At 39.3% G+C, this 27312-nt stretch overlaps 7 protein-coding genes across 10 annotated transcripts; 3 read left to right on the top strand and 4 right to left on the bottom strand.

Annotated features, from left to right (window-relative positions):
• Positions 1–116: 116 nt before the first annotated feature.
• On the top strand, positions 117–4820 carry Dronc (Death regulator Nedd2-like caspase). 3 transcript variants are annotated; one of them, XM_076324404.1, is made up of 8 exons: positions 117–475; positions 880–1179; positions 1291–1452; positions 1548–1789; positions 1879–2158; positions 2233–2492; positions 2633–2921; positions 2995–4820. In XM_076324404.1, the coding sequence occupies exons 3-8, from the start codon at positions 1315–1317 to the stop codon at positions 3112–3114; spliced, it is 1329 nt and encodes a 442-aa protein (XP_076180519.1). In that variant the 5' UTR covers positions 117–475; positions 880–1179; positions 1291–1314; the 3' UTR covers positions 3115–4820. The 3 variants fall into 3 exon arrangements, with proteins under 3 accessions (XP_076180519.1, XP_076180520.1, XP_076180521.1); XM_076324405.1 differs by having other exon boundaries at positions 117–430; XM_076324406.1 differs by having other exon boundaries at positions 131–475; positions 2657–2921; positions 2995–4817.
• Reg (proteasome regulator gamma) lies at positions 1836–6411 on the bottom strand. The gene is made up of 5 exons (XM_076324408.1): positions 6280–6411; positions 5660–5692; positions 5179–5499; positions 4955–5091; positions 1836–4870 (listed from the first exon to the last, which is right to left on the bottom strand). Exons 1-5 carry the CDS (start codon positions 6394–6396, stop codon positions 4648–4650), a joined length of 831 nt encoding a protein of 276 aa, XP_076180523.1. The 5' UTR covers positions 6397–6411; the 3' UTR covers positions 1836–4647.
• Positions 6412–7029: 618 nt separating this feature from the next.
• On the bottom strand, positions 7030–9447 carry Rpn6 (regulatory particle non-ATPase 6). The gene is made up of 4 exons (XM_076324407.1): positions 8731–9447; positions 8263–8657; positions 7847–8171; positions 7030–7745 (listed from the first exon to the last, which is right to left on the bottom strand). The coding sequence occupies exons 1-4, from the start codon at positions 9049–9051 to the stop codon at positions 7515–7517; spliced, it is 1272 nt and encodes a 423-aa protein (XP_076180522.1). The 5' UTR covers positions 9052–9447; the 3' UTR covers positions 7030–7514.
• Positions 9448–9524: 77 nt separating this feature from the next.
• Positions 9525–10872, top strand: LOC143153036 (transmembrane protein 17). The gene is made up of 5 exons (XM_076323784.1): positions 9525–9543; positions 9596–9757; positions 10024–10127; positions 10208–10321; positions 10385–10872. Exons 1-5 carry the CDS (start codon positions 9525–9527, stop codon positions 10622–10624), a joined length of 639 nt encoding a protein of 212 aa, XP_076179899.1. The 3' UTR covers positions 10625–10872.
• LOC143153337 (pleckstrin homology domain-containing family A member 8) lies at positions 10150–12495 on the bottom strand. Of its 2 annotated transcripts, XM_076324411.1 has the most exons (6): positions 12285–12495; positions 12017–12199; positions 11865–11920; positions 11672–11793; positions 11427–11577; positions 10150–11120 (listed from the first exon to the last, which is right to left on the bottom strand). In XM_076324411.1, the coding sequence occupies exons 2-6, from the start codon at positions 12156–12158 to the stop codon at positions 10956–10958; spliced, it is 636 nt and encodes a 211-aa protein (XP_076180526.1). In that variant the 5' UTR covers positions 12159–12199; positions 12285–12495; the 3' UTR covers positions 10150–10955. The 2 variants fall into 2 exon arrangements, with proteins under 2 accessions (XP_076180526.1, XP_076180524.1); XM_076324409.1 differs by having other exon boundaries at positions 12017–12494.
• On the bottom strand, positions 11871–16326 carry LOC143153332 (uncharacterized). The gene is made up of 4 exons (XM_076324403.1): positions 16225–16326; positions 13923–15430; positions 12542–13808; positions 11871–12085 (listed from the first exon to the last, which is right to left on the bottom strand). The coding sequence occupies exons 1-3, from the start codon at positions 16225–16227 to the stop codon at positions 13595–13597; spliced, it is 1725 nt and encodes a 574-aa protein (XP_076180518.1). The 5' UTR covers positions 16228–16326; the 3' UTR covers positions 11871–12085; positions 12542–13594.
• Positions 16134–17502, top strand: LOC143153338 (uncharacterized). Its single transcript, XM_076324412.1, has 3 exons — positions 16134–16539; positions 16629–16833; positions 16924–17502. Exons 1-3 carry the CDS (start codon positions 16297–16299, stop codon positions 16992–16994), a joined length of 519 nt encoding a protein of 172 aa, XP_076180527.1. The 5' UTR covers positions 16134–16296; the 3' UTR covers positions 16995–17502.
• The last annotated feature ends 9810 nt before the right edge of the window (positions 17503–27312 follow it).

Here is a 27312-nt window from a genome sequence, read left to right on the forward strand (position 1 = left end):
AAATATTTTAAATCATTCTCCGCTAAGTGACGACATTTAAACTAAAAATATAGCTCCTATTATTAGCTTGATTTCGTATCAGATGAAATATCGATATTGTTGTTACGTTCCGAACAAAATTCTTTTTTTTTCGCTGATCTGTTACTGTATTTAAAATTAACACTCCGTTTGTACACCGTCGACCACCAATCGTTATCGACGAGATCCGTGCAGTTTTGCTGCGATGTTAATGTTCTAAGTTTATGTCTATGCCAATATCATTCACTTTTGGTATATTTCACTCTGTCGTATTTTATTTCATTCGCATTCTCTGTTACGTGATAAGCAAAAGCGTGTTCGACTTAATCAATAATAGCCAGGAATCTGAAAAGTGGAAGGGGCTAGATGGAGCAGGCAACCAATTCCCCTTGCCCCTTGTGTCTAACTTGAGGTAGTCTTTCATTTTGTCTGCTACTGTCCGACATCCGGTATAATAGTATGTACACTACGTAACATTGACTATAGATTTATTGAAGGCCTAAAGTTTTATTAATAAATAATTTTCTTTGTTCATAAATAAATTATCAATTCAAGAATGAAGCTGTTATATATTATATATGTATTATTGCGTTTGGAGAACGCCTGTTTGTTGTACCCATACGCCTGATCTACACAGTTCCACGACATTTTATATTTATTATAGATTACAATTCAATAGACAAATTTTCATAAAATACATTATATGTACATTATTTTAAAAATATAAAAGTATTTAGCATATTCTATTTAAATTACATATACACACATTAAATTACAATAACGCGTATTTAATAAATAATGATTTATATATTGAATTGATAACCTATTATAATGTTTAAATAAAACAATTATTTTATCCAGTTTAATCAACACGACATTAAAACCTTACCTAAAGAAGAATGTGTATGGCTTACTATATTCTACACTGCAAAATTAATGACACTTGAGTATGAATACATATGCGCTCAATTTAAACGATGTCACAGTCATACAAGCATGCAGAAACACATAAGGCGTGAGCACCATTCGAATTCCTGATTGGTAGAACGCGTGTATGCACCAGCTCATTCTATCAATCCAAAGCCTTGCCTCTATGCAAATAATATGGTGACAGTTATTTGAACCAGTATATGTCAATTACTCATCTCGTCATGATGTCAGGTATTGATAAACCTACGATAAGTTATTAATTAATGGGTTAATTTAACAGACCCACGTTCTTAATATCGATTTATTAAGAATTTTTATAAGAAACATTAATTTTCTTTGAAGAAATACTTTGTATTATTACTTAATATGGATCAAAAACATCGAGACGCGATAAATTCGTGTTATGAAGACATTGTACCCAAAATAAATTTAATTAGGTTATGGCCCAAATTATTAGAAAACAATGTTTTTAATAGAGATGACGTAAATATTCTACGTTGGAAGGTAAAAATACTTTGTTTCTATGTTTAACACTTGTATATAATTGCTAATTCTATAGAACAAATTATATGACTGAATTTTATTTCTTTTTCTTTTAGAAGAATATTAAGGATGAAGCGACTGTACGAGACATATACTTAACTATAGAAACACGAGGACCATTGGCATTTGTTCGTTTCCTTACATGTCTTAGACAAAGTGGTCACGAGAATTTAGCTGACATTTTAGAAGGAAAGAACATTATATTTCATAATAATGAAATTGACACAAATATTAATGAAAGTACTGTCATAAATAATAACACCACTGAGGAAGCAAGTTTTATTCCAATCATAGAAGGGTATTATTCAAAATATTCAAAACTATTTTGAAGTTGTTCTGTGATGTTGTTTTACTGAAAGATATTATATTTTTTTCTTTAAAAAACAGGCAAGACAATTTTTTTCATAATATGCAACTATCCGATGTACCTTTACAAATTCAAGTACGAAAAGCTACAAAATTTTTAGATGGCCCTGTTTATGAGAATATTCAAACATATCCAATGCGCAGTAAACCCCGTGGATTGGTTTTAATAATTACTAATATACATTATAAATACTCAAGTAAAGTACCTAGAAGTTCAGCAACACACGATGCTGAAAATTTAAAACAATTATTTGAACAAATGGGTTTTAAGGTTATTTCTTATCTTGATTTAACAGGGGAGGTAAATGATTTCATATTTTTTGGTGGGTTGAAGAGATTGAAAATCTTTAACTGCAACAGTTTGTATTTTACTAGGAATTGATTGAAAAGATAAAAGAATTTTCTAAGTGTGAAGATCTACGGAAAGTTGATTCATGCTTTGTTATCATCAGCAGTCATGGTAGTATAGATGCCGATTGTGAAATCACGAAAATAGAAGGTGTGGATTATAATCCAGAGAGTAAAGTACAGAATTCTAAAACCGTTTCGTGCATGGATATTTTGGGCCTTTTTACTGCAAAAGTTTGTTCCGATCTTGCAGGAAAACCAAAGATTTTTATTTTTCAATTATGTAGGCAAGTACCAAAATGCTTGAAGTGTTATTTTTCCCCAAAGCAATCTAAGAAACTGTATACGCTATAAATCTGCTTTTTGACTTTGACAAAAACATTATATATTAAATTTTCTAAATTAAAACAGAGATTACTGATCTTAGGGTATTTGAAAAATTATCTTTCAGAGGAAATAAAACGCAAAATTCGATCAAAGTACCAAGACACACAACTGATACGAATAATTTTAATTCGTCGAATGAAACGGTCAATCGTAACATGAATGACGAAGAGACAATGAGAAATTACGCGGATATGTTTGTTGCGCATGCTACTGTTCTAGGACATGTTGCATTTCGAGATATTATAACTGGTAGTTGGTTTCTACAAATTTTGTGCGAAGTATTTATGAACCATGCACATAACATTCATCTTCAGGACTTATTAAATATGGTGAACAACTTTTAGTATAATATATTGTCACCTAATTCGATTAAAATATTTATAAGTAATTAATTTCTTGTAGGTTGACGAGCGATTAAGTAAACAGAGAACACTGAAAAAAGAATGTCAAACTTTAACAGTTACATCGATAGGATTTAATCGACATTGTTATCTCAACCCCGGCCTTTTTGAAGAAACATAGTTAACATAATTGTTGATAAAATAACCTTTAATACGTTGATTGCTATGACGAACACCAGTGTCTATTGCTAGATAAATATTTCAAACGTACAATGCTTTCTTGAAATTTTTCCCATAACTGAACTCCAATTGTAAACTTCTACATAAAATTATTATGATTAGTACTACTATAAAATAATAAGTACACCATTAAAGTATTAAATGTTTCTAGGTTTTTCATAGTAATTTGAACAAATAGAAAGACATGAGAAAATCGCTTAGCATTTAACGTGTTAAAATATTTATCAAAGCTGTTACTTTATATTTACTTATCATGAATTATCAAAGGAATCGGATGAACTTTATTCATCGGATGGACTCGGATTGTTTTATACTTTTTATTACATTTTATAAAATTAATTAAGAAATATATAAATTTATACGTAATTTACGTATAATTTATCCACATGCAAGAAATTCTTCAACTATTTCAAACCATTAGTATAATCCTACATGTTCCGGGAATATGACAAGGAAAAAGCAATGATTAAAAGAATAAGTGAAATTTTGCGAGAGAAGGGGGGCGAAGATGAAGAAGTGGTTGGCTACGTAAGAATGGCATAAGGGTGACGAAAGCAGATTGACATTTACTCGTGTATACCAGGTACTGAAAGCTATTTCAACACGTATTTCTACCAAATTTGTGGGATAAATGCAACGTCTGTAAACGATGCATGTTCCTGAATACATTTTACAGGTCTTTTTTTTTGTAGTTTAAGCGTTTCATGTTTCGTACAGCTGACTTGCGTTAAAAATTTGAATTTCGTCGTATTGATAACTTGTATCAGTTTTTCGTATATATCACATTTAAAGAAAAAATGGCGCTTTAAGTTAATACCATCTACAAAAACCGTTTGTTATATCTTGATTTATGTTCTAACGATCATTACAGCTGTAAATTACAAATTACATGCTTAACTATATTCTAGATTCAAATAGATGAAAGGATAGATATCCCAACACTTTTACATCTATTAAAGTTTTCCATTAAGTACGCTACACGTACAGTTCGTGTAATCGAACAGCTGAATTTTCGAAAGAAAGAACAATGGAAATTCGGTTTATAAAAAAAAAAATGATACAGTCATATTTTTGACAAACTTTAATCATGAGTGTAGAAGTTTTGTTTGAAGGTTCTGAAATGATGTAAGAATTAAATAGCTGCAATTCAGGATTGACTCAAGTTTTTGATACAAAAGGAAAACTATTTACTTCTACAAATGAATAAATTAAATGTATTTTGTATTGTGGGTCTAATGTTGTTTTTTAAAAAATTGATTATAACTATGAATTTAGTTTGTGGCGTCGCTCTGAACATCACTGAAGCATATGAGTCAACGTCAAGATTAGTGGATCAAAAATAAAGAAAAAAGGTAATTCTAGTTTTCCATTGAAAGTGTCGAGAATAACGCTCTCCTCGTCGCGCATGTTTTTTTTTTGTTTTCCTTTCGTTATCATCCTGTACATTACCAGGTATAAGTAGTATATATAGCGTTTAATACAAGGATTGCGCATTGGAAGAGCGTGGTTTTTTGATTTTTTCCAAATTCTTGATTACCAAATCGTGTAGAGAACAATAGCGATTACGAACTTCGCACATAACCAGCCACAAACTCACGTACTCTTTTTCATCTAATTCTTGGACTGCTCTTCTGTAATCACTGATGTGTGGATACTTTGCAACTTTACTAACGATCTTTCCTCTAGAAATAAAATACCTGCAGAACGAAAAATATTTTTACTAAACTTCATTTTTTATTTCATTGAAAAATAACATTCTAGAAGACTGTCATTCCTGTTACCTAGATATTTGATCAAAAAATGCGGCAGCCTCACTTTCAACAGATTGTATTTCTGCAAGTGTATCTTCCTGAATTGACACACCAAAATTATTTCCATCTTCAATTTTTGGAATTAAAAAAGAAATCCACATCTTCAACTAAAAATACAAAATTTAATGTAAACAAAGAGAAAATTTCTACTATTTTATGTTTTAAGCTGGTTTCCTATTATTTTCTAAATGTACCAAGTTAGAGTCTTCCAATAGTTGACGAATATATGGTTTGACTATGCAAATAAGATCGCATAGAGGCTTGTTACAAGGCACGGGTCCATTTGGCAGTACCATTACTTTGGTTCCAGCAGTAGGGTCTACGCTATTATCTGTTTTTCGTTTCTTCGGAGTAACTCCATCTTCGGAATGATTGAGAATTATTGGATCTGGAATGGGCACGTTTAAATCTTGATGAACATCCGACAGTTTTCTATTACAGAAAACACGTGTCTCCAATAATTCATTCAACTTCACAATTTTCTCAGGAAATCCTTTTAACAGTAGTTGTTCAGCCTAAACAATTCATAATTCTGGTCTAGTTATTAAACATGTATTTTATATATATATATATATATTTTTGTATATATATCTATATATATATATATGTATGTATGTATGTATGTACAATGCATGTCTATATGCTGTTACAATGAAACAGCATTTAAATGATTACCTTAGTTTTAATGGAATCCTTGTATTCTTGTACCTGTAAGATAAACTTAGGTTGTAAATATATTACGTAGCATGACCACATTAAATTGAAATGATATCTTAATTTGATTATCAAATCAATAGAGATATATTTTGAATCTATAAATGAAATGAAATTAAATATGAAGCAATTTATTATTACATAGTAAGTCATAACAAATTTTATATATAAATTTATAGGTTTTGTCTACAAAGACATAATACTGCTTAAAACAACAAATGAATATAAAAGTTCACATAATAGTTCAAAAGGGGAATTAATAAGTAACACTGATACAACAATATTGTTCACATGTGTAGTTTTTGTGTAAGCGCCCAGATAAGAATATTAATTAACTGCACGGATATCAGATACAAATAAATTAACAAATGATAGATATAAATATTAATTGTAAGATAAGAAATCTTTGGAAAATATTGGTGAGGAAAAGAGCATTATCTCGGTCATAATGATGCCGGCCTGGGTCAAACGTTACATTAACCTAAACATTCCTACTTGTAATTTGTGGAGCGGACAACGTAAACCACCTTGCCTGATATTTCAATTGATTACGATTGAAATCGTAACACAAAATATTTTACCTTCTGTGCCGTGATATCCGCCATTATACACTTCATAAAAAAAAAAAACTTTATAAAATATAACCACACTGTCTCTTTGTTGTAACGTACAACTTCAAACAGGAAGTCGTGATGCATATTCCTACTACGCCATCAAATCAGAATCTGTAACGTTAAAGCAGTTACGGTAATTTTATCATAATTTGAACTTTTCGTTATTCGTTAGAAGAACTATTCCTTTCTTTTTTTTTCTCCGAGATTAAGTTCATAATTATAGATCTATGATAGGTTTTGAAAATATTTTGTAACAAATGATAGTTGTACTAAATGTCACATCAATTACGTTTTTTGTGCATCGAACAACAACTATTGTACTGAATTAATGCCTTATAAAAAAATCTTTTATTCTAAAAGAATTATGTACAAATGAAATACCTGATAGAAGTATAAAATTACCGGGTTAAATAAATTATAATTATAATTATAATCATCATGGCTTAAGTCAGTAGAACATCTATTCAAAACGATATTTTAGTTTCAATCGATAATATTATAAGGAAGAAATCGATTTTTGCATGCATAATAATCCACGATAATATATTCACTATAAAAAATAAAATTAAAGGAATAAAAGAATTAATGTTTGGCCAAATTTTAAGTAAACTTTGTAGATAAACGTAATTCTTTTAAGATAAATAGGACAAAATTTGGCGATTGTTTAATTTCTTTTCGGTACCTTGAAGAGGATAAATAAGTGAGTAAAATGAATCATTTCGCATCATAGCACTGTATTTCGTATTTTGCACATCACGTTGTCATCTTTTCAATCTGTTTCTGAAGAAAAAGTTGACCAACAAAAATACTACTGTGTATAAGATTCACCACCGTATGCATGTGTCAATGTATGTGTATAATCAAAAGAAGAAAAGAATTGAGCGTATGTGTAATATATGAGAATGTGTGTACGCGCACGCGATATGCGGTGCAAATGTACGAAAGCATATTGGTGTTTTCAATCAAATTACCTAAATTTCACATATCGAAACAAATGATACTATCAAATTTATACTGTTATAAAGAAAATAGAAATGTTCGAGATAGGAACGTGTTTTAAATTATATAATATTTGCGAGAGCTTCTTATGTAATGAACATCGGAAAATGTTATTTAATTTGATTTTTAATGACACGAAATGGTAGTTAATGGTAATAATAATTATAACAAATTTTGCTGGTAGAAATATATATTAAATATGGCTAAGTGAGTTTTTTCGCTTTTTGATAAAGTGTATCGACGACCTTCCCCATGCTGTGTATCGTATCCAATGCAAGTTCGTAAGTCTTGTCACGCGGAGTGTCTTCAAAAACGATTAGAACACCTTCACCCTGATCAAGAACACCCCTTAGTTTTTTATCCAATATCATTTGTGATAGCTTCTTTTCCACTTGAGCGAGCGGTAATGATATGCAGGTCGCAATATGACTGACCTAAATTGAAAGGTACAAGAGAGAATAAGACGCGATAACGGAAGTAGATCGAATCAATTCAATAAAATCAGAGTAATAAAAATAAAATAAACGACATATACCTGTACACGCGAATAAGGTTCGACTAAGCGACACAAGTTTTGTTCAAGCATTGCATCATATAGAGAGCCGAGATGAGCGCGTACAATTACATCGTCTTCTAGTTCTTCACGATACTTTTTTACGGCTGTCTGAAAATCAGCTAATGAACGTCGATGACTTGCTTCGGCAACTGCTCGCATTGCATCTAAATCTCGCCCAGCATATTTAACGGCTAACTTCCCAGACATAATTGATTGAACATCTTCAGGTGTACGTAACATAATCTTTGACAGTAACATATATTTCAAAGCTGTTAAAGCTCTTGGACCTTCAACACTGTCATATCTGTTAACAAAAGCAGACCAATGAAAAGATATAAGTAAAAACTTATATTGTAATATTAATAAGAGTATTATTCAAAGGGATAATAACTTACCCTTCAAATGCTTCATAAAAATAAGAATATGCTGTTTTAAAATCTCGCTCATCAGCAGCATGTAAAATTCCAGATTGTAAATCTAGAGCAGCCTGCATTTTGGGTGGACAATAAATTGCATTAGCTGTTGTCCTAGCACTAGTAAGAGCTGCTCTTGCTTTGGCCAAATTACTCAATGCATGATAAGTTTTACTCTCCAACAATTGAACTTCTACTAATAGTTGTTTATCATCCAGTTTCTTAAGTTCCTTGAGCAATGCTGATCCTAATTGCAATGCTTCACTATACATGCCAGTATCGAAATATAATGCTATCAGACGTGTTTCCAATGATTGCCTTAAAAACGTTCTATGTTCTTGCTTTGCCCATTCTATACATTCTTTACACAGCTGGACCTATAGAGAAAGAAAATTAAGACAAATACTAAACCATCTACTAGGATTTAATATTAAGTATCTGTGGTAGTACCTCTATACCAATACCAGCTTCTAAATCCAAGAAAAAGTCTACTAACGATCGTACAAGCTTAGCAGCTTTGGCTTTGCTAATTAAACTAAGGAACGGTCTGGTAGCTTTGATCAGTTCGGCCAATTCTTTTGCCTTGCCTTCTTTCTTGTAAAGTTCACCAAGATGTAAAATACCTTGCTCCTTCACCCGAATGTTATCTTCATCATCGTCAGTGACACCGATGTTTGGATCAGAGACGATTTCATTGAGAAGCGAAATACCTTCACTACGATTTGTCACTGAAACTGCTTGTGCCCGCTCGAACAACATCGCACCAGCCATTTCCACAGTTTCTTCCGTTTTGAAAAGATGAAAATCAAAAAACGGATAACCTCTTTTCTCCTCCTAAGACTGTACAGATTATTCTCGGAATCAATAATCAAATTTTTTAGAAATACTTTAACGTTCAATCTGATGCCAAGAACAATCTATTAATGCGTTAAATATCGCATGCGCTTATACACACAGCTGCAATCAGACTTTGCGAACGTTTTCTGTGTTGTCACTTTCTTTGCTGACCGCTTGATCCTCGAAATCACAAAACTCATGTCACGCTGCTACGTGAGTCAATTTAGTTACCAACTTTTTAAATTCTCAAATTAATCTATTTTGTTTCAAAAATTATTTTCTTGTGTTATTCCCAATTATAGATCACATAATTATATTTATGCGTTATAAAACATTAAATTGCATATTTTTCGATATGTTAAAAATTTTCAGATTCTCGTGCTTTCATTTCCATTGGTAATTCCATTATGAGTAAGCAACTAAGAAGTAACAGAACATACGAGAAGGAAAGATGAATCGCAGAAGAAATATTTCTAAAAATTCGAAATACAAGTTGCATTTACAACTGAGTTAAACACGAATGCAGTACGCAGTCATGTATCAAGCAGTAATATAGTATCAAACACTATTTACTTTTACATTTTTCCTTTATTCTTCTTTATAATTGAAAAATTTAGACCTATTTCAGTTGAATATTATGGTAAATTTTAGTTGAATGTGGTAACACTGATTTGAACAGGGATTTTAGTTTTCTTGGTTGAACTTAATGTCATATTATTATAACCAAAATCAATTTAAAATTTATACTGTTTGCTGGACGTATTAATTACATAAAACGTGAAAATATCTTCGATCAAACATTCTCTAGGTTAATGTGGTGTGATAATGAGCTACAGTTTACACAATTATCTACCCTCGCTTAAAAAAATTAATCTTTCGTCTAAAATAAAATGAAATTAATTACAGGAAATAAAACAAAATCCAATTTGCCTTTTCAAATGGCTTTGTATGTTAACTTATGGCTTTTCCCAATTTGGTTAATGATCGGTATTATAAACTTAGATGCCAAAGTAAATACAATGTTACTTATTGCTATATAATAATCTTTAATTATATACAAATATTAAAAAATTATTTTCTTATCTTACAGTATAATAGCTTGACAAATATTTATAAATTTGTAACGCTAGCAGTATTCTTAATATTTTTGATATCTGAAAGTTTAAAATTATATTTGGGATATCTTGGAAATCTTGGTGGCAAGGTAATCATATTCTATACATATTACGATTTTTAGCTACTTGTTATACAAGAAAGTTGTTGCTAGATTCCAGAATTGACCAGTTGTTGGTTGATATTGATACTGATACAGCTTCCTCTGGAGGTGTTCCTTATCTTCGATCGAGGAACATTGCTACACGATAATGAAATATTTATCAATTCTTTTATGATTTGTCTTCTCCTAATTGAAATCATCACAAGTACAATTGCTCTGAAAAATTTGGCAGATCAACGTGCTAAAACATTTTACTTGGCACAACTATGTAACACATACTACGAACATTAATTTAGCCATACTTTTACGATATTAGATATACTTTTTACCATTGCTATTAATAAAATTTTATTTCCAAATGGTATCTAAATATTTAGATTGATGCAGAAATTACAAATCTTACATGCTTTGTAATTGGTTTTATAATACATACATATTCTATTATATATTTATGACAAATTATCAATCGATATTCTGTTCTATATAATGTCTAATTGTACATTTTTCATAAATTTTCTATAATAAATTGTACAATCTATATGCTCAGTAATACCATTAGTACTACCCAGTATGTTTTATGTTACATTTTCAAGGAAAACGACGATATATCTTATTTATATAACTAACGAATATTAGTTATATAAAATAATTGTAATGCTACAACGTTTTTCCGCAAATTCAATAAGTAGATTTCCAAGTGGTTTATCATAAAGTCATTCTTCTCAGCTTGTTCATTAACTAGTATTCGTAAAAGTTGAGAGCGTGTGGGAATCATGCGCGAAAGGAGCTGTTGGTAAAAGTCAATTAAAAATCATAATATAACGATATTTATTTAATTATATTGTTTCTCAACAAAGAATGGAAATTATGCAATACACGAGTAAGAAGAATTATAAATGCTATCTGTATATCTTTTAGATATAGTATGCTTTTACCATACGTTTGTTTGAAATTTGGTTAATAAACTATGGTTTTCTACCATAAAACAAATATCAAAGATCTATACTAAGAATATTACGAAACAAATATTCCATAAAATATGGATAGAATTTATTATATTTTGGGTGTACGTGGTCGATAAATATGCACTTACATCGAAAAGTTGTTGTGCCATCCAACTATGATGCGGTTCCAAAGCTTCTTTGTAAGACTGTTTTAGAAATGCTACCAAGTCTTCCGTTGGTACACTCGCTTTAGTATCTTCGACGATTTTCTCGAAAAATAGTAAGATCATAAACAATCCTCTATAGTAGGTACATTTGAATTTTTATTCAAGAAAAATGTGAAAACGAAGAATGGATAAGCCTAAAAACAAAATATATAGCTCGATGCACATACCTAGTTAACCACAGTAAAGCGTCTGTAGCGATTAAATTGGTTTCGGTGTTTTTTTCAATTAAAATCATGTCTTGCAGGGTTGCATTTGCTTGTTTGTTTGTCACGTATCTGGTAGAGAGTTTCTGCAATTAGACTCGAATGAATAAATTAGAAAGAGAAATTAGAAATTAAACGATCTTCTTGGAAAACTTACGTTAATGTTACCCTGTATGTCGTATTTAACTGGAGCAAAAACTTTGCCGAATTTATCTGCAAGATCGGTTGACGTTTCGTAGTTTTGGTGCAATCGATTCGTGTTTTTTTGTACATAGGTTTTGCTTTACTAAACGCGAATGTTGTACGTACCTAGGATTCGTACAATGCCACGTGCTGCAGTCAGAAACTCTTCGGTATTTATTTTTCCTTGAACGATTTCTGGAAATAGAACTTCAATTTCACTTTTGGGCACACTGTTGTTCCCGTCTTTGCTCAAAGCGGAAGAGAGCATAGTTAATTTTTCACATGGAAACGAACATAACCCCAATTACACTTAGTAATCGATATATGTAACAAAAATGTTTTGGATTTTAGATACTTAAAAATACAAGTAATTGCGTTGTTAATCGTGTATTACATTGAGTTTTTCTGTGTTTATTATTGGTGTGTTTCGTAAAGCGGTACTGGTTGGCAAAGGTATTCAACTGTAATATTATTGACAAATACTTTGTTATCTCGACAAAACTGATTACGATGGCAATTGTCAAAATTTTATACTACAGCGACAACCACCAAATATATTATTACGTGTTTTATCTCAAACGAATGAATATCATATATTAGATAATGATAACCGTAGTAATAGTCGCGATATCATTGTATGTTTATACGTACAGCGAGGGTGGCATGTTTTATCTTTATGTGTATTTCGATAGGAACGTTTTAAGTATGCCGTTTTAATTAACTGTATGGTTTTCTTTCGTGCAGTAGTAGGTACATCATAGTGTGAAGTTTTCGCATTTATTAGTTAACTTGTACTTTTGACTATGCCTACATGTTATTATCACCAATAAGGCATTCTAGTTATTTCAAGTCCTCGTTTTTATATTCGTAAATTACTTTGTAAACAATATATTTATCGACTGGAAACTTTACCAAAGTAATTCTATGATACCTAAACTGTACATACTGGTGTACGTGGAAGTTGCATTGTTATATAATTTTATCGCATTTTTACAAGTCGTTAATAACAAATCACGATGCTAGAGCTGCAGCGTTTGTCCCGACATGTCTATACCTACATGTACGTTAACACATATGTCCGTTCATACACGCAAATTCAGTCAAGTATCATCCGGTTGTCCACGGAAAGCTACGATTGGGATGATATTTACAAAAAGATATTGTAATAATAACAATAGTCTCTGAAATGTAGGATTAATAAGATTGTATAAAATTCTGATTAGTTTACGATGTTTTGCACGTATCTCCCTTTTCGATACACTCGGTCAGACGCATACCCATACACACACACACACACACGCACACACACACACACATACGCATACGTACACGAATACGTATACGCATACAGAGTTTCGTATTGTATCATTGCAAAGGACTTGTTTAGACCCGACGCTTTTCGCACCCGGTGTAGAAAGCACTACTGTAGCAGTTTCCGTAGGAACTGGTAAAAATTGGAAAACTTGTTTCTTTGCGCAGCGCTTTCGTGAAATATCGACAATTACGAGGCAAATACAATATTGGGTTTCGAGTTTGGTTTCGTTCGCGCTGAAACCTTATCCAATGTTCCACGGACGATGTACGCGGAGATCGCGAAGGGGGGCGTGTGATTGGTGCACTGTTATCGATTTGCATCGGTTGGCACTGGTTGCGTATCCGTCCGATGTTTCAAAACCATGCCAAGATACGACGAAGCATGGAAGTTCAAAATGCCGTGGGAAGAGGATACTTGAGTACGTTGCCGGCCGAATCTTCAGCGACGAGAGTCAGAGCGACGAGACAATGGGGCGGAGCTGGGGGAACCAACGCTTCCAAAGGTGGTCGGGATCCCGGAAACTGTCGAGAACCAACCACCATACCGCCGGATGTTTCTCTAAGTTCTAGTACTCGTACTCCGAAACGCGATCTGACGACGTTCCTGCCATTGAAAAGATATTGTTACCAGAATACTATACGGATCCGAGTGTATCGCTACATGTATACACGGATCAAGAACGAGAGGGAATCTAACAAAGATTTCAAGACGTTTTACCTTTTACCGTCGTACTCGATGTCGTGATACTGCCGAGTGGGAATGTTGTCCATCTCGCTGTTGAACCAACGATGATAAGCGAGAAACGCCGCGCAGGAAGGTGTCCAGAACGTCCGGTCGGTTTGCAAATTGGTCTGTTCCGTCGCGGATTGTAGAAGACTCTTGGTGAAGGATCTGTTGAGTTCCGGACTGGCAGGCGCGGACACTCTACCGAGTAATCGGGGAGGGCTTTGAGAGGGCGAGGGTCGCGAAGTTTCGGAGAGCAGACGATTCCTACGCGGGCTGTTCAAGAGAGGGAACGGTTCTTGCACCGTGACCGTCACGCTGAGGGGTCTGCTCAACGCGACCGTGGTGTGCTGCGGATCCCTTCGTAGAACGGGATTACGGTTGAAGTCGATTCCAGATGCCCCGATGAATACCCGGTCGACGTAGTCGAATCCACGTCCCATGATTCCCTCGCGGGTGTGACCCAGATCGAACGTGTGACCCAATTCGTGGAGAACCGAGCCGAGGGTGGTGGCGAGACATCCACCGTGGGTGCCACGGTAATTGCTGTCGTCCATCAGTTGTTCCGTATCGACGACCGTCGCGTCGAGGAATCTCGGTAGTATTTGAGCCATGCATGTAGGCCACGTGTGAAGACAAGCCGAGCCGAACAGGGCCAATCCACCGCCACCGAGGGCAGCGTGTCCCTGCGTCCTCGCCAGAGTGTCCTCGTGTGTGCGCGGATTTGGCGCCCCCCGATATCTCGTGCAGGAGAGAAACGCGAGGTATTTACGATCCTTGGACGCCAACGGGCCGGTCATCAGTTCCCGCGCGATCAATTCCCAAAGTTCCCGTTGATTCATCGCCCGTGCTCGATCGACGTCGAGCATACTGTGCATCACCAAGCATTCCGGACCGTCCAAGTCGCGCTCCAGTTGAAACGTTTTTCTACCGTAGCCCGTCTCGCGTAATTTCTCGGCGGCGAGGGCCTGCAGGAGACGCGCACCGAGACCTATCCTGGTCGCGGCGCTCTCCGGCGAACGATCCTCACCCCGTGGGCCTTGGAAGTAACCATCGTGGCCGGCGCAGATCACGTAGACCGGCGTCACGCGTAATCTGGTGGTTCTCGGTTCGTGGACGAGCAGCAGTTTCTTTCTTTGTCCGGCCGCTTCCAGTTCCAACTTGTTCGGTCCACGTGCCAGTTCCACCACCGCGCGAAACTCGCCCGCAACGATCGGCCATTCGGACGTTTGGTTCTTCTGGTTACGCACCACGATGAAACTGCACGGTGTCGACGTACGGCCCCGTATCAATGCCAAACTGTAGCTCAAACTCTCCCCGTCCACTAAATTCAACACCGTGATCTCTTCCGGATTGCCATTTCGCGCGGATCTGCATTGTCGATTGTCCCCTCGCTCCTGCGAGAATTGTCTCCCACCTTCGTACCGATACCTGTGTTGTTGTTGCTGCTGCTGTTGCTGCTGCTCGCGACGAAGATTTGGCAGATTCGTGTCTGCAAGTACCTGCGGAATTTGCGAGTTTTTACATACGATTTCAGAGATTTGTTTTTTTTTATTTTATTTTGTAAGACGACGACGACGGCGATGTGCGGCGACAGAGACGGCGACGGCGACGGTGACGATGACCACGTTGAGAACAATGATGATATCGCTGATCGGCGATAACCTCGATCGGTTTTCATCGTGCGTGATGTTGGTTTTGATGGTATACGAACAACGAAAAAGTAATGAACGATTCGCGCGACCGTGACCGCGTCGATGCGAGCGACGATTCCAAGAGGTGCTGCGATCTCGTGGTGATTTACAAAAACTCCAAACCGAGTGAAGTCTTCGAAGTTTTGCTTCCTTTCCGTCGTGTTTTTCGTCGTTTCAGTCGCGCGGGTATATCGTCATGCAAAATACCGTAAGGGACGATTACGGTCGATAACTCGGAGCAATTGGTCGATCCATGTTGAATCAGCGATGGAACTCGTGCGGTATTTCGAACATCCGTCGGAGTAAATTGATCGCAGTTAGGAAAACACGTACGTAGGTACTTGTGTTGTATCACAATGGGCTACGTGGCGAGCAGTGGGGGAACAAACTATCAACAAAATCGGCTAAACTTCAAGAATGGAGGATATTTCGCGGTTGACATTGGAAGCGAAGCAAAGAGTTCGGGAACCGTAAGCGACGTGTCGTCGATAACGGACGATTTAAATTCGCGTTCTACCGTCAAGGATGTGCGTGTACCGAGACGAGTACAGCCGGAACAGGTCGAAACGGTGGAAGGCTCGCAGTTTCGGCTCTCGACTTACCATTTTATAGAAGCGTGCCGAAACGGTAGGTGCACACGTTAGGAGGAAAAGAAGAAAGGAAAGAGCTAAACGATGCTTCAGCCGGCTCCGTACACGCGGAGAGAGAGACTGTGGCGCCGAGACGACGACGAACGATGGACGGCGGGTTGCGGTACTACGGCGTCGCTGCAGCGGCGCATGCAGTCGCGCACCCGCATTCGGGCTTTTCTCGCCTCTCTGTTTAACCATTTTCCGCTATCTCACCCTTTATATAAAAGGGTGTCTCCTCTATCCCCATCCCTGTACTCTCTCGTTAACGCGTTAGCTGCCACATGTGTAAGTACCATCGACGGTCTAAGACGCTTTCGTTTCCACCTACGTTTTTCATTGTCAGCATTTTCTAACGACTAAATCGATGACTCCAGGTTCAGACACCAAACCGACCGCGGTACGATTCTCGATGCGGGAATCAGTTTCTCTGCGTTGGCAGCCAACGCGTTAACGACGTCATCTACTCTCCGCACCCTTCGACAAAAGTCTCGAATAGCACACCGGCAGCCAGTACTACGATTCGTAACGACGATACGCGCGTTGAACGTAGATACCTACATACGTACATACGCGTTACGCGTTAGTACGCGGTGGACACCGCGCTCGTTCGTTACGATCAATCCACGATGGCGTACGGTGGCTCGTTGAAATTTAATTATCCAATTGTAGGGACGAACGCTCGCGGCCGCTTCGAGTCGATTTCTTCTCGAGAATCTGGGAAACGCTCGAAGTCTACGTAGAAAGGGTTGGAGATCGGGCAACGAAAGAGGGAAAAGACTTTTCGTGTCAATTTCTACGATCCACCCAATTGTATCTGCGCGCTGGACGCAAATTTACTATTTACGAGTGTGGGTTCGTCACTGAATGGGAAAACCGTCGCCAACAGCCCCAGTGACCTACTTGTTTGCGAAGGTTACTCGAGAAACGGTTTGCATGTTTATAAGTTTGTAATGCGATATGGCGATTTGCGTTCCGCAGTTAACGTTAGCATCGCCGCCAACGATTCCATTCGAACTATTCGAATGGAACACGACTTGCAAGAGGCTAGAGAGGAAAGTGGAGAGGGTGAAAGATAAACCGCCGCAGAGTGGCCCGGATCGAAGAATTTAGTAACATTTTTTTATAACTTTTCTAGAATTACAAATGATACCGGAACGAAATTCGTATCGGTAACATTTTCGAAATAATGTTGTCCCACTTACGTACAATACACTGTAATTGGTGTTTGTTTAATAGCTGTTTCCTTAATATTTTTAAATCGATTTTCTCCGAAAAAACATCGATTAAACTTTCTTCGATGCTTGTTCGATGTTTTCGTAAAGAATCGTAAAGAAAAATCAAATAGTATTATTGCAAATTGCGATCGAGTCTATAATTGAACAAAGTAGGGGGTACGTTGTGAATGAAAAGTAATGATAAATTATATACAAAACTTAAATATATAACTTGCACTTGACCAAATAACGGGTAAATATACACAATACGGTAAGAACAAATATATAATTTGTCTCGAATAATTTTTAATCGAATGTGTGCACATTTAACGCAAAGGTGTGCTGTTTGTTTAAAAAAAAGAACTCTCGTTAGATTTCTATTAATTTCTTTAGTCTTGGAACGAATGAATATTTAAAAAGCGATACACACTCGAGAGATATTCTCATTCGAGAAAGTGGACTTTACGACAAAATATCGCTAAATTTTTTATTTAAATTCGGCTCACTGTGAGCCGGTAAATTTTTATCCAAAAATAATTGCAATTAGCTTCATCCTTCTGCTCCGAATCGTACGGTCACGTTCGTTCAAGAATCGAAAGCAAAGGGATCGATCGATGGTTTTGAACAAGAATATCGTTCGAGTTCGCGCGTTGTTGTTGATCCCATGGCAACCTTTTCTCCGCTAGATAGGTATCGTTGCTGTTGTTGCTTCGATCGAACGATTACCTTTGTCGAAATCGTATTTATCGCGACTACGAAGACATCGTGACGATGCGAAACTATTTCAGTCGATATTGCAACGTCTCTGTTGCGAGAGTATTAGAACGATGGCATTCGATCGACTAATCGTATAGGCGTGTGTTCGCGAGAAAAGTAAATTCGTAAACCGTGTCAAGGTTGGGTAACAACGATACTTCAATGTTTTCCTGAGACGCATGCGGTGATTCTAATATCGTTCCAAGATATTGGCAGCCAAACGTATGTCGTTCGTCAAATTTTCAATGTATTTCGCTCTTCTTCGTATCTAATCGCGACCAGCCGCCATTCGGAAGCTAAGAAAGCGAAGTTAGGCGAGCCCGAAAACACTTAGGACATGGAATACACTTGGATACTCGACTTCGTGCTTCTTGTGTACACTCTGGGACGCTTTCATGGGGAACACCGTCTCGAAAGCCTGGAAAAATGGCCGATCTTTGACGTTCTTAACGATACGAGATGCTTAAAATGTCTTTCGGCGGTATGTTAGAAGTATACGTCTCGAATGAATTTTTTCAGAGATTTTTCGTAACGAAATTTCAGTAGAAATAGAAAATACGAGTCTCTTAATTTCGTCGCTTCGATTTGTCGCACTGTGTATTTCTTTTCCTTTTTTTTTAAATTTCTTTCGTTATGGCTATTGTAAAATATTCACAAATATTTGTTTCGTGATTAATAGCATTTGACTTCCGTTACTTTAAACGGCAAGAACTGTAAGTAGCACGACGAACTGTCGCACTGTGCGTTTCGTTTACTTTTTCTTTTAAATTCCTTTTATTACTCGTGCTTGTTGTAAAATATTCACAAATATCTGTACTGTGATCGATAGCACGTGAGTTTTGTTACTTTAAACGACAAGTGAGTAACACGATGACGCATATCGTGCTCGAGTTGTTACGATTCTAGTAGGTTTGCGAATTTCTGGTTCAAATAACGTGGAAACTGTACGATGGTATCTAGCGTTGCACGAAAGGGCTTTTAAATATATTCGATTTTTAAAAAAAGGCAAGTGTTCGAAGGAAACCGTGTAAATTTCTCAAAAAGTATCGGAGAAACGAAAAAGTAAGCACGTGCAATTATGTCGTTACGAATGTAAAGTCCAAATTTCAGCGATTTTGTGTATCGGTTCGAAATAATCAATTTGGAGATAAACGTGGTCAAAGTTTAAGCATCGATTACATATTTTTTTAATAATAATAAAATTTGCCAACTTATCATCGTTTGTCTGCTACAGGATTATATAATGAACCTTTTACGGTAGATGTAAATAGCTCTCTCGACGGTAATTCTTTCTTTTCTTTTGTAAACATTTCGCCTCGTGTATCGATGTTTGCGTTTTTGAAAAATTGGCTACGGTGATGTAGCGGAGATCTTGGTCGTGGTATTCTATAGCGATTGGTCCTATTTTAACGATCGATCTTTACACGATAAATACCAAATCTTCGTTCATCACGATGTTTACAAAAATTTACGAGTTAGAAACATTTAAGTAGCAAAAGAGAAAGAATGTTTGTCATTAGCGAGATGATCTGCAATTTTCTGGATAGACGTACTACTTGACATTGTTTTTTTTTCGCAGCGAAACAGACGATCAAATTTTTGTTACTGTTCCGAGTAAAACCGTCTGAACGATGTTTCAATAAATTTTCTTTGCTCGTATCTTCGTAGGTTCGATTTAATATATCGTTAATCGATCGAGAAACAGACTCGCGATTATATTTGCAAAGTTCTCACCAGTAACGTGTCCTCTTTTTCGAGTACACCGTGAATTTTCACTTTTACAATGGAGAGTCGTCGACATCGCGTTTTCTTCGTATTTTCAATGGATCTTTGCGAGGAGCAAGTTAAAAATAAACACTCGAATCGACGGTCAATTTCGTAGTAAGTTTTCTTTTATCACCAAGGTCTGCAGTTTTCTACTTGCATTTACGTAGCCTCGAATGCACTCACCTCTGAACGATTAATGTCTTCTTTTTCTACTACATTTATATTTTATCCATACGGCGGGGATTCGACAATACGAAACGGTCGAACACGTTCCGTGAAAGATTCCTTTGTATTCGTTTCTTGTACAGTTTATACGAGTTACAAAAATTTAAGTAGCAAAAGAGAAAGAATACCAGCGGAATCTGAAACGAAATTTAGGGATGTCTCAAGTGTTATATATGCCTATAGTGTTACGTATCTGATCGTATGGTATCTAGACGACGTACTTTAGATCTAAAAAAGGTCGGCATAAATAATGGTATAGGATAAAAATTGATTTTCTCAGTGTGAATATTCGATACGACCATCGATGATTCTACAAAGAAAGATACAATAAGTACGTACGTAGCAGTGAAAAGCCAACTCTGTACACGTATCGTACAGTATAATATCATCAGTAGTGTACTATCAAGAGTATTATCTATAGAATCGTTCGTTTGTACCGTAAATAAATTTCTATTAGGTTCTTCGGAAAGTCATTTCATTTTTTGAATCGTACATTCCCCATTTTGGAAAATGAAACGACTTTCCGCACAACCCAATGGAACGATAACGTGTAAGATTTACAGAGAACGCGATCCGATGTGGAAAATCGTTTCTGGATGCGTAGAAAGGAACGGTACCTCTCGGGTCGTATCGGACCCGGTATCGGTCGCGCGCGTCATTCGTTGTTCGAGGGTTAACACGAGCGACCGGTTGCACGGTTGCGCTCTACGGAGCGCATAGAGCGTGAAACTGCAAGCCGTGGAAAGGATCGAATCGCCTCTAACCGAGAATCCCCCGTTCGGACGAAGTCGTCGCGAAAAATGTTGACCGTAAGTAGGTATCGACGGGCGATCGATGAACGACGATCGGTCCTTTTATATATATTTTCGTATCGGGTACTTTTTATTCACGTGGTACGTTTTTCGTAGGAAACAAGGATCGAACCGAGACGAGAGCAAGGGCAATCGCAACGGTTACAATGGTTGCGTTCGCGGAGAGAAAAGGTGATAGCCGTGACCGGTACGACGCATTGCTCCCTCTTTTCTCCCTTTCTCCTTCCTCGTGCGCACTAGTGAGAAAGTCACAGAACCGAGAGACACGATCGCGAGGCACAGCACAAATCAAGGAAATGGAAGAGGCAGGCAAGAAAAGATGAGTGGGTGGGTAGGAAGGAGAAGGATTCCATGGGTGCGCGGCGCGGTTATTATTGCGACCGAGGAGATAGTAGGCCAACTTTCAGGATGAACATTTTTTTGCGGAGCACGATAAGTGTAAAAGTGCGAACCGATCGATCGAGGAACGGAGCTCTTCCGTACCGATCGACCTGAATCTCGCGATCGAAATCACGATCGAGCTTCGTCGTTCGTTGTTCTGCGTTGCGATCTACGCGCGCGCGCGCGGAACCAGCCGTCTTTCTTTATGTATATATATATATTTTTTTTTTCTCTTAGAAAACGAAGCGATATCCGTTATCGGTGGGGGGCAAAAGTCGAGCGAAATCTGTTTCGGGGAAACCGCGGTTGTATTTTCGATCGTCGAGCGGAACGCGGCAGCTGCATTTCGCAGGCCCGATACGTGTACGTATATGCACGTATTGTGGTGCAAGACGACGCAAAGTACACGGTAAGATTCGTTGCCGTGGGGTTAGCGACCGTGAAAGTGCTTCCATGTAAAAGTAGAACGACAGTTTTTCAAAATCGTTGCGACGATTGCGTGCGCCCACAACCGACCTACTTGATGGCCGGTCGTTGCACCGCACCTCGGGTTCCTCGATCGTCTTGGACCCTTGGTCTCGTCCACGAACCGAAGATACTCGTGAAAGAAAGTGCGATTCCGTTCTAACGAGCGGGGCGCCCGACCAATTTTCCTTTTGAACCGTTTTCGCGCGGCGGGTTGTCGCGCGTGCGCGTACACGCCCGGTGGCACGCGAATCGCTTCCGCGAGTATCGTACGATCTCGGTGGCGATCTCGCGAATCTAGGTTCGTTCGAGCGCGTTCGTTTCGCGCTCCACTTGCGATTCGGCACTTTTCTAACGTGGGACCCGTGGGTGACGAGATCCACGGCCGCGAGATCGAATGGAAAGATTCCTCGGCCGGCACCGGAGATGCGACCACCGCGATGGAGAGAATCGGATCGCTTTCGCGTTTAGATTGCGAGTAATCGTACGCGGGTCGCGCTACCAGCTCGCGTGTTTGTACGCCCATCCGACAGGTCGTCGTTCCGCTCGTATACTCGCGTGCTAAGATCCAGTGTGTTCGCGTGCCTTTCGACTCGGGAACGAACCAACCAACGAATAAACCAACCAACCAACGAACAAGAAACGGACGACTTTTCCCGTCGAGAACTAGGTCGTACGAAAAAGCGGGGCTTCGTTGGTTATCCTCCTCCTCGTCTTCTCTTCGCGTACCCTCCCTCCGAGGGCTTCTACCTACGTACGTACGTACGTACGATACACGATCGCAATTTCGTTTCGATTCGAACGGACAGATTGTCGATCACCGTTCAATTTCCTCAATTGTTCTCACTGTTTCGTCGTGGCTCCCTACGGTTTACTTCCGGCGGGTTTCGTCTCCGTTTAGCCGCAGCGGCCACGTATATACGACGCGGTGGCGCGAGGAATTTCAATTTCGATTCGTATCGGAATTTCTCGCGGCTATCGGAACAGAAGGGAGACCGTCGAGACGATAAGGCGAAAAGATACGAAAGAAAGCGAGACTACGAAGGTAAGCCGGGAGAACGAACCACACCGGAGAGAGTAGGCCAATGCCAGTGTCAGCGACACGGCTAGTAAGTGTCTGTCGGCAAACCTGATCGTGAAAACAGAGAAACGAGTTGCACCGATTACATTTGTCTCCTCGCGGTTTCGTTTCGATTTGTCGCGCTCGCTACGTTTCTACGTGTTACCGATCCGCCGGAGATTCACGGAGATTCCCGAATTCGTCGCACGCGGTCTCGTCGTCAGGGTTGTTTCCTCGACCGGTTCCGTTCGTTCGCGAGCAACGCGCAAACAAGAACGATGACACGATGGGAGTGGATTATGTGGATCATTGCCACGCGCGATTGACGATAAATATGCAACGACAGAATCGCGGGATGACGACGTCCTATCGATGTTGCATAGAGGTTGCTACTCGGCACCGAGCATCCAGTACGTAGACGGAATGGAAAAATTAACAAGCGAAACGGAGCGAGCGGGTTTCGTTCTCTCTCGTTCAGCTTATCCTCGAAAACGACTAAGGTGCTGCGCACCGTTCGCGTGACATCGCTCGAAATTATCTCGAAGAGTTCCTACTGGAACCGTTTGCTCGGATGCGATCGCGAAGCTGGATCGCACGATCGCGAAGATTCGAACAAGAAAAATACACGACATTTCTGTGTTCGTTCGGGTCCTCCTGGACTCGTATACTCCGATGCGATCGCGAAGATCCAAATGATAAAAAAACACGGCATTTCTGTGCGCGTTCGGGTCATCCTGGACCCGTCTACTTCGACACGATCGCAAAGATGGATCGGAAGATCGTCGAGATCGAAATGGTAAAATAATCCGAGATTTCTGTATTCGTTCGGGTGATTTCTCGCAACGTAAACGAAAATGGTTCTCGTCGAAATCGATCCTCTTCTGTCCGCGTTGAACGAGCACGCGTTTATTCTCCGCATCGTCATTCGTTGACCATCAATGTGTAACTATCGGTACCAATCTGCCCGCGGCAGCTGTTTTTCAGATACATATATATATATACCGTAGGGAAATACTAAGGAGTCAGGTTTAGTTTTAGTCGAGGACGAGGCTAGTCGAAAGTTCGTAGGAGCGATAGGGCGAGCCGATTAACCGATATTTGCGTCAGCTTGTTCGTCGATAGTCTCGAAACGGAATCGAGGAGGGAAATTGTTCGGTTGCGACTTGTCGTCGCGTCGCGTCGGTTGGCTCGCGCGCGTTGAACGCGCACGCTTCGTAAATCGGTAACGAGTAAAAGGAAGAAAATCGGCTCGCACACGAGAACGTCGTGTGTGGAATTCGAGATCGAGAAGTTACGCGGCTTGCGACACGTGAACAAATGGTTTTGAAACGATTTTGGCATTGAATCGCGCGACACGTAGCCTCGATGAAGAAACACGTTATTCACAAGAGGATTCGACGCGATCGCGGATGAAGGCTCTTTAAACGCGTACACGGGAGAACTCGAGCAAAAAGTTCATCGAACTCGGCGATTCGCGCGACCTATGAACGCGCGCGCCAAGATAGGGCAACTGACTCGCACGAGTTGCGCGCAATCTTTCGCTTTCACGGCGAATAACCGACGAATAGATAACACGTTTACGCGCGTTACGATCGAACGTGTCGTTTGTTACTGCGCACGACGAATCGGAATTCGTCGAATTCGGTTGCCGTACCCCCGGACCGATCGCGACGCCGAGTAACCAGTGATAACGAAAACTCGAAATTACAAAACGAGTCATCGTCCCTCGTTTCAAAAGGTACACGAGTTTTGCGCAACTCCGAAACTTTCCTATTCGCGTATCGTTCGATCGATTATAAATTCGTTTCCGCGTGTAACGATGCAACAGGTCGGTGGTAAAGTTCGATCGATTACACACGGTGACGGTTTGTACTTGTCCTCTTGCGTTTCTCGTCGACGCTCGCTTTTCCAATTCGTAAACAATTGCGAAAGCAACGAAAGCAACGGAACGAGAGAGGTGGCAAATGGAGGGGAAGTAGCGTCGTCGAATATACCGAAATGAAAATGCTTCTCCGGTCGTCGTACAGATTGACCAATAAATTATTCGACCAAAAACTTCCAGTCACGTTGTCTCTAAATAGCCCGTGTTTCACTTTCGGCGCCCGAAGAGTAAAATTCTTTCGACTGCTCGAGACGACGGCGACGACGACGTGTTTGCGTCGTGTCAAGGACAACGCGTCTATCATCGCGTACTTTCCTGAGAGCCAAGAAAATCGCCTGTTCTTCTGACATATGTGATACGCGAATGTTGTGAGAGACAACGTTGCGAACAAACACACACTCGCACGCGTACTCTCTCTCTCTCTCTCTGTTTTTTGCAGCGCGTACACGCGTTCGTCTCTCCTCGTTCTGAAAATAGGTAAAAATGGATCTCGTGTTCCGGATCACCCTATTGGACGTTTCTGTGCGAAATACTGGAACCGAGTTTTATCTGTACGAAACCTCTTTTCGAAATTACCCGATGTTTATCAACGGTGACTTTGCCTACAATATTCGTGGACGATTATCAAAATGGATCGATACTCGTAAATTGATTCCGATAGAAATGGTAATGGGTATTTATCGGTGGGTAATTCTAACGTTCACTTGTTCCTCGTGCGGTCTCAGGAAAACCGATGATCGAGGAAAAAGAGGAACTTGTGAAATTGATTGTATTTATAGAACAGAGGTCGTAAAATACGCTATGGAATTTGAAGTAAATTTCTTCGTAGAACGCAGTTGGTATCATTTTCGCTGACTGGTAAGTCTAGCGTTAATATTTTCAGAAGCGATATTCCCAACGACACTGATCCATCGATACCTCTTCCACTCTTGAAATCGTTAATCGTTGTCTCGGAATAAAGAGATTTACGCTTTGATTAGAATTCCATTTCTCTATCCAGGACCAATTTCTGTTAATACAATTACACACAATAGACAGCCATTCGTTTCGTTTACATTTATCCGCGGACAATTGTTCTTGTAAAATGTAAGTAATTGTAACGTAATTGTGGTCCGATGGTAATCCAGTGTCAATTCGTTAGTCGAAATACGATAGAAAGACCGGTGATATTCGGTACCGAGAATGTGGAAGCGTCGAGGGTGGATCGCGGGGGGAGGTGTAGACGAAGAGTGTTAGGGTGTGGGACAGGTGGGTGTATCGAGCATCGACCATCGACGAGATATTTAATGTCCGTTCGTCCTGGTAGCGATCGCGCGGAATTAGGCCGACGGGGTCTGTCGCCGATGTCCTTGACACGCTGAAAGTGAGACCCAGCCCGCGCGTGCTAACTTTAATGTCTTACGCAATCGGTCGTAGGTGTATCATCGCGAGCGCCAAAACTCGCATCAGCATCGGTACCGGTATTCGGCGGTGATATCGGCGGCGGCAGCAATGGTATCGATTATCGAGCCACCGACGTCGACGTCGAGCTTGGTACAGGGAGTCCTCCTGACGGAGCGGGTAACTCTTATGCACGCGCATCGACGTAAATTAGATCGATTCGCGAACAAACCCTCGCCGACCCTGACTTTATCGCTGCGTGGTAGAGACGTTCGTGCTCGGCCTTTGGCTCGATTCGTAGAAGAAATCGAACAACTTTCCTGAGAAACGCGGCGCCATACCATTTTCCCCCCTTTTCTATTCCATTCTACTCGTCTTCCGTACTGGAATACATCCTGCATTTTCGCGAATTTCACACTCTTTCGAACTATCGAGTTTCCCCTGTATTCTCTTCGCCTCGGCCGGTTCAGAGTTCTCGTCCTTTTCTCGTCCTTTTTGCTCGGTTTCCCTTAATTTTTCCTTTCTTCCAACCTTTGTATCTTCCCTCCTTTTATACTTTATTCTTTTCTTCTTCATCTACGTACTCGGTGTCCCGTGATGTATTTTTTTAAATTTTCCCAACTCTTCCTAACTCTTACGCTTCCCCTCTGTTTCTCTCTCTCGTATTTCGCCCTCTTTTTTACTCTACATTTTTCCAAACGTACCACTCCTTCTAACCTTCGAACTTTCACTCTATTTCTATTCCATTTTCTCCTTCTCGTTCTCCATACACGGTCTCTAGCGCCCTGCGTTTTCTAAATTTTCCATTTCTCCCAACTTTTGCATTTCCCTCTCTTCGTTACTCTATTCTCTCTGCGTTTTTCCAAATTTTCCACTCTTCCTGTTCTCCCTTAATTACCGTTCCACTTTCTCCGACTGGTTCCCCGCACCCGTTCCCCGAAATTTCCCGCATCTCCCGACTCACCGATTTTCCTCGGTACGAGGAAAACGCTCCACGGTCTAGTTTGCGCGTTCGCGTGCGCTCGCCGCGATTATTGCGTTTCTATAAACGGAAAACCGATACGACGGCATCAACGATACACCTCCGCGCTGCACCGTTAAAAACGGCGGATCGGT

Source organism: Ptiloglossa arizonensis, chromosome 12 (assembly GCF_051014685.1).
Source record: "Ptiloglossa arizonensis isolate GNS036 chromosome 12, iyPtiAriz1_principal, whole genome shotgun sequence".
Classification (NCBI taxonomy): domain Eukaryota; kingdom Metazoa; phylum Arthropoda; class Insecta; order Hymenoptera; family Colletidae; genus Ptiloglossa; species Ptiloglossa arizonensis.

What these genes read in the sequence shown, in the direction of transcription:
- Rpn6 (XM_076324407.1), bottom strand. Translation starts at nt 9,051, where the DNA reads ATGGCTGGTGCGATGTTGTTCGAGCGGGCACAAGCAGTTTCAGTGACA. An exon ending in TTTTATGAAGCATTTGAAGG is followed by an intron (nt 8,172 to 8,262) that starts GTAAGTTATTAT and finishes TTTTGTTAACAG; the next exon opens with ATATGACAGTGTTGAAGGTC. An exon ending in AACCTTATTCGCGTGTACAG is followed by an intron (nt 7,746 to 7,846) that starts GTATATGTCGTT and finishes CTTTCAATTTAG; the next exon opens with GTCAGTCATATTGCGACCTG.
- Dronc (XM_076324404.1), top strand. Translation starts at nt 1,315, where the DNA reads ATGGATCAAAAACATCGAGACGCGATAAATTCGTGTTATGAAGACATT. An exon ending in ATCTTGATTTAACAGGGGAG is followed by an intron (nt 2,159 to 2,232) that starts GTAAATGATTTC and finishes GTATTTTACTAG; the next exon opens with GAATTGATTGAAAAGATAAA. An exon ending in TTCAGGACTTATTAAATATG is followed by an intron (nt 2,922 to 2,994) that starts GTGAACAACTTT and finishes AATTTCTTGTAG; the next exon opens with GTTGACGAGCGATTAAGTAA.
- LOC143153332 (XM_076324403.1), bottom strand. An exon ending in ATCGAGTACGACGGTAAAAG is followed by an intron (nt 13,809 to 13,922) that starts GTAAAACGTCTT and finishes TTTCAATGGCAG; the next exon opens with GAACGTCGTCAGATCGCGTT.
- LOC143153337 (XM_076324411.1), bottom strand. Translation starts at nt 12,158, where the DNA reads ATGCTCTCTTCCGCTTTGAGCAAAGACGGGAACAACAGTGTGCCCAAA. An exon ending in TGGCATTGTACGAATCCTAG is followed by an intron (nt 11,921 to 12,016) that starts GTACGTACAACA and finishes CCGATCTTGCAG; the next exon opens with ATAAATTCGGCAAAGTTTTT. An exon ending in ACATACAGGGTAACATTAAC is followed by an intron (nt 11,794 to 11,864) that starts GTAAGTTTTCCA and finishes GTCTAATTGCAG; the next exon opens with AAACTCTCTACCAGATACGT.
- LOC143153036 (XM_076323784.1), top strand. An exon ending in TTATAAACTTAGATGCCAAA is followed by an intron (nt 10,128 to 10,207) that starts GTAAATACAATG and finishes CTTATCTTACAG; the next exon opens with TATAATAGCTTGACAAATAT. An exon ending in TTGGAAATCTTGGTGGCAAG is followed by an intron (nt 10,322 to 10,384) that starts GTAATCATATTC and finishes AGTTGTTGCTAG; the next exon opens with ATTCCAGAATTGACCAGTTG.
- Reg (XM_076324408.1), bottom strand. Translation starts at nt 6,396, where the DNA reads ATGCATCACGACTTCCTGTTTGAAGTTGTACGTTACAACAAAGAGACA. An exon ending in AGGATTCCATTAAAACTAAG is followed by an intron (nt 5,500 to 5,659) that starts GTAATCATTTAA and finishes TGAATTGTTTAG; the next exon opens with GCTGAACAACTACTGTTAAA. An exon ending in TTTTTTGATCAAATATCTAG is followed by an intron (nt 4,871 to 4,954) that starts GTAACAGGAATG and finishes TTCGTTCTGCAG; the next exon opens with GTATTTTATTTCTAGAGGAA.
- LOC143153338 (XM_076324412.1), top strand. Translation starts at nt 16,297, where the DNA reads ATGCTTCAGCCGGCTCCGTACACGCGGAGAGAGAGACTGTGGCGCCGA. An exon ending in ACGCGTTAGCTGCCACATGT is followed by an intron (nt 16,540 to 16,628) that starts GTAAGTACCATC and finishes CGATGACTCCAG; the next exon opens with GTTCAGACACCAAACCGACC. An exon ending in TACGTACATACGCGTTACGC is followed by an intron (nt 16,834 to 16,923) that starts GTTAGTACGCGG and finishes ATCCAATTGTAG; the next exon opens with GGACGAACGCTCGCGGCCGC.